The 2,500-nt window shown below is 45.0% G+C and overlaps 1 protein-coding gene across 1 annotated transcript in view; it reads right to left on the minus strand.

Annotated features, from left to right (window-relative positions):
• Positions 1–568: 568 nt before the first annotated feature.
• LOC131357938 (alcohol dehydrogenase class-3-like) overlaps positions 569–2,500 on the minus strand; it is an 8,304-nt gene continuing 6,372 nt past the window's right edge. Inside the window, exons 7-10 of the mRNA XM_058397357.1 lie at positions 2,124–2,384; positions 1,887–2,019; positions 1,609–1,747; positions 569–853 (exon numbers count right to left, since the gene is read on the minus strand). Coding sequence (XP_058253340.1) covers positions 829–853; positions 1,609–1,747; positions 1,887–2,019; positions 2,124–2,384 — 558 coding nt within the window. The 3' untranslated portion in view covers positions 569–828. The remainder of the gene's footprint in view (positions 854–1,608; positions 1,748–1,886; positions 2,020–2,123; positions 2,385–2,500) is intronic.

Here is a 2,500-nt window from a genome sequence, read left to right on the forward strand (position 1 = left end):
AATTTAAACAGGGCAAATCCTCAACAGCCACTTCTAAAATCATACCCCCAAACTGTTTTTGGATTTTATATATATATATATATATATATATATATAGCTCCGCCCCTGGCCCACCTTTCATCTCGTATCCAGAGCCGGGCCTGACTGGACTACATTACCCATCAGCCCCTGCAGGTCACATGACCCTGCCGCTCACACTCCCTCAGGAGAACACACACACACACACACACACACACACACACCCCTAATCAGCAGCCTCTTTATCTCACAGCAGGTTTGTTGCTCTGCATCTTGAACCTCGTTCCGTCTCAAAAGAACAGACAGCTTTCTTTGTTCATTTTCCTTTTAAGATTTTTATAAATAATAAAAAAAGTATTAATAAAATAGTAATATCTGAAGGATTAAAGAATTATTAAAATATATGTTTAAAAACTTTTGGTTTCAGGTTGATGGTTTCAGAGCTTCAGGACGAACAGAAACTAAACCCTGACAGTGTAAAAACACGTGCAGTTAAACCTCCAGACCTCGGGGATTTCAGTATTTCTAAAGTAATGACAATAAAATGATAAAGTGTTTGAGATTTTTACTTCAGCACTAACAGCACTAATGACGCAGCATTAACCACAAACACACAGAGGCATCGTCTCCTGTCCTGAGTTTCAGTCTACAGCTCTGTTTCTCTGTGTTAACTTCACAGAAGACCAGAAGCTCTGAGGCCCAGTGCAGTGGGAGAGAGGGAGTCTGTTGTCATGGCGATTGATGTGGTCGTCATGGTGACTGATGATGTTTTCACGGTTAAAGACCTGCTGAAAGTCGACACTCGCAGATCTACATTTTTATCACTGATCGGATGCTGAGAGAGAGAGAGAGAGAGAGAGACAGACAGACAGACAGACAGACAGACAGACAGAGAGAGAGAGAGAGAGACAGACAGACAGACAGACAGAGAGAGAGAGAGAGAGAGAGAGAGAGAGAGAGAGACAGACAGACAGACAGACAGACAGAGAGAGAGAGAGAGAGAGAGACAGACAGACAGACAGACAGACAGACAGAGAGAGAGAGAGAGAGACAGACAGACAGACAGAGAGAGAGAGAGAGAGATAGAGAGAGAGAGAGAGACAGACAGAGAGAGAGAGAGAGAGAGAGAGAGAGAGAGAGAGACAGACAGACAGCCAGAGAGAGAGAGAGAGAGACAGACATACAGCCAGAGAGAGAGAGAGCGAGACAGACAGAGAGAGAGAGAGAGAGAGAGAGAGAGAGAGACAGACATACAGCCAGAGAGAGAGAGAGAGAGAGACAGACATACAGACAGAGAGAGAGAGAGAGAGAGAGACAGACATACAGACAGAGAGAGAGAGAGAGAGAGAGAGAGAGAGAGACAGACAGACAGCCAGAGAGAGAGAGAGAGAGACAGACATACAGACAGAGAGAGAGAGAGAGAGAGAGAGAGAGAGAGAGAGAGAGAGAGAGTAATTGTTTTAATGTCATCATCATTTTATCCTTATTTTAAAAATTTCTAAATAGTTAGTTGTGTAGGAGGTACAGTGAATCCCAGTGAACAAATATCAGAGTCCTATTGGCTGTATGATGGTCATGTGACCCACAGACCTTTTCCCTTTGGTCATCAGATCGAAGGCGTGGTTAACCTCCTCCAGAGGGAGTGTGTGTGTCACAAACTCATCCAGCATTATTCTCCCACTCAGGTAGTCCTCCACTAGTTTGGGTACACTACACACACTCTTCCATCCTGTTCAGAAAACACACACACACACAAAAAAAAATATTAGCATTATTAGCATTATTTTTTTGCTGTTAATTTCAGAAATGAATATAAATAATTCTTCTGTAGCTTTAAGTATCTGTGTAATAAACTGCTCATCTCGTACCACCCAAGAAGGATCCTTTAAGCGTTCGTCCCATCACCAGGTCTTTAGGTCCCACCAACATGAGATTGTTTTCAGTCCATCCCACAATCACACACACTCCACAGGTGGGGTTGCTGCTCTCAAACGCCGCCCTCTAGTGGAGTAAAGACAAAACACATTTATTCAGCTGAGTCTGAATCAGCTCACACACTCACAGCGTTTCATAATGGAGCATCAAATAAATCAAATCACGCCCACCATCAGCGTGACGTTCCCCACACACTCGAAGCTATAGTCCACTCCCCCACCGGTCATCTCCATCAGCACCTCCTGAATGGGTTTGTTGTGATCGTTGGGGTTCACGAAGTCGGTGACGCCGAACGTCTTGGCGACTTCACGTTTCTCCGCGTTGATGTCGACGCCGATGATCCTGGAAGCTCCGGCGGCTTTACAGCCCATCACAGTGGCCAGACCCACGGCTCCCAAACCGAACACGGCACAGGCGGTACCGCGCTCCACCTGCAGAACCGTGGGGTCAGGACATCAGATCACATCACCCTCAGAAACCTGCGAGAATTTCACTTAATCTATACAATGCAGAGATACTAGGTATATACACTATATTGCCAAAAGTA

Source organism: Hemibagrus wyckioides, linkage group LG08 (genome assembly GCF_019097595.1).
Source record: "Hemibagrus wyckioides isolate EC202008001 linkage group LG08, SWU_Hwy_1.0, whole genome shotgun sequence".
NCBI classification, from domain to species: domain Eukaryota; kingdom Metazoa; phylum Chordata; class Actinopteri; order Siluriformes; family Bagridae; genus Hemibagrus; species Hemibagrus wyckioides.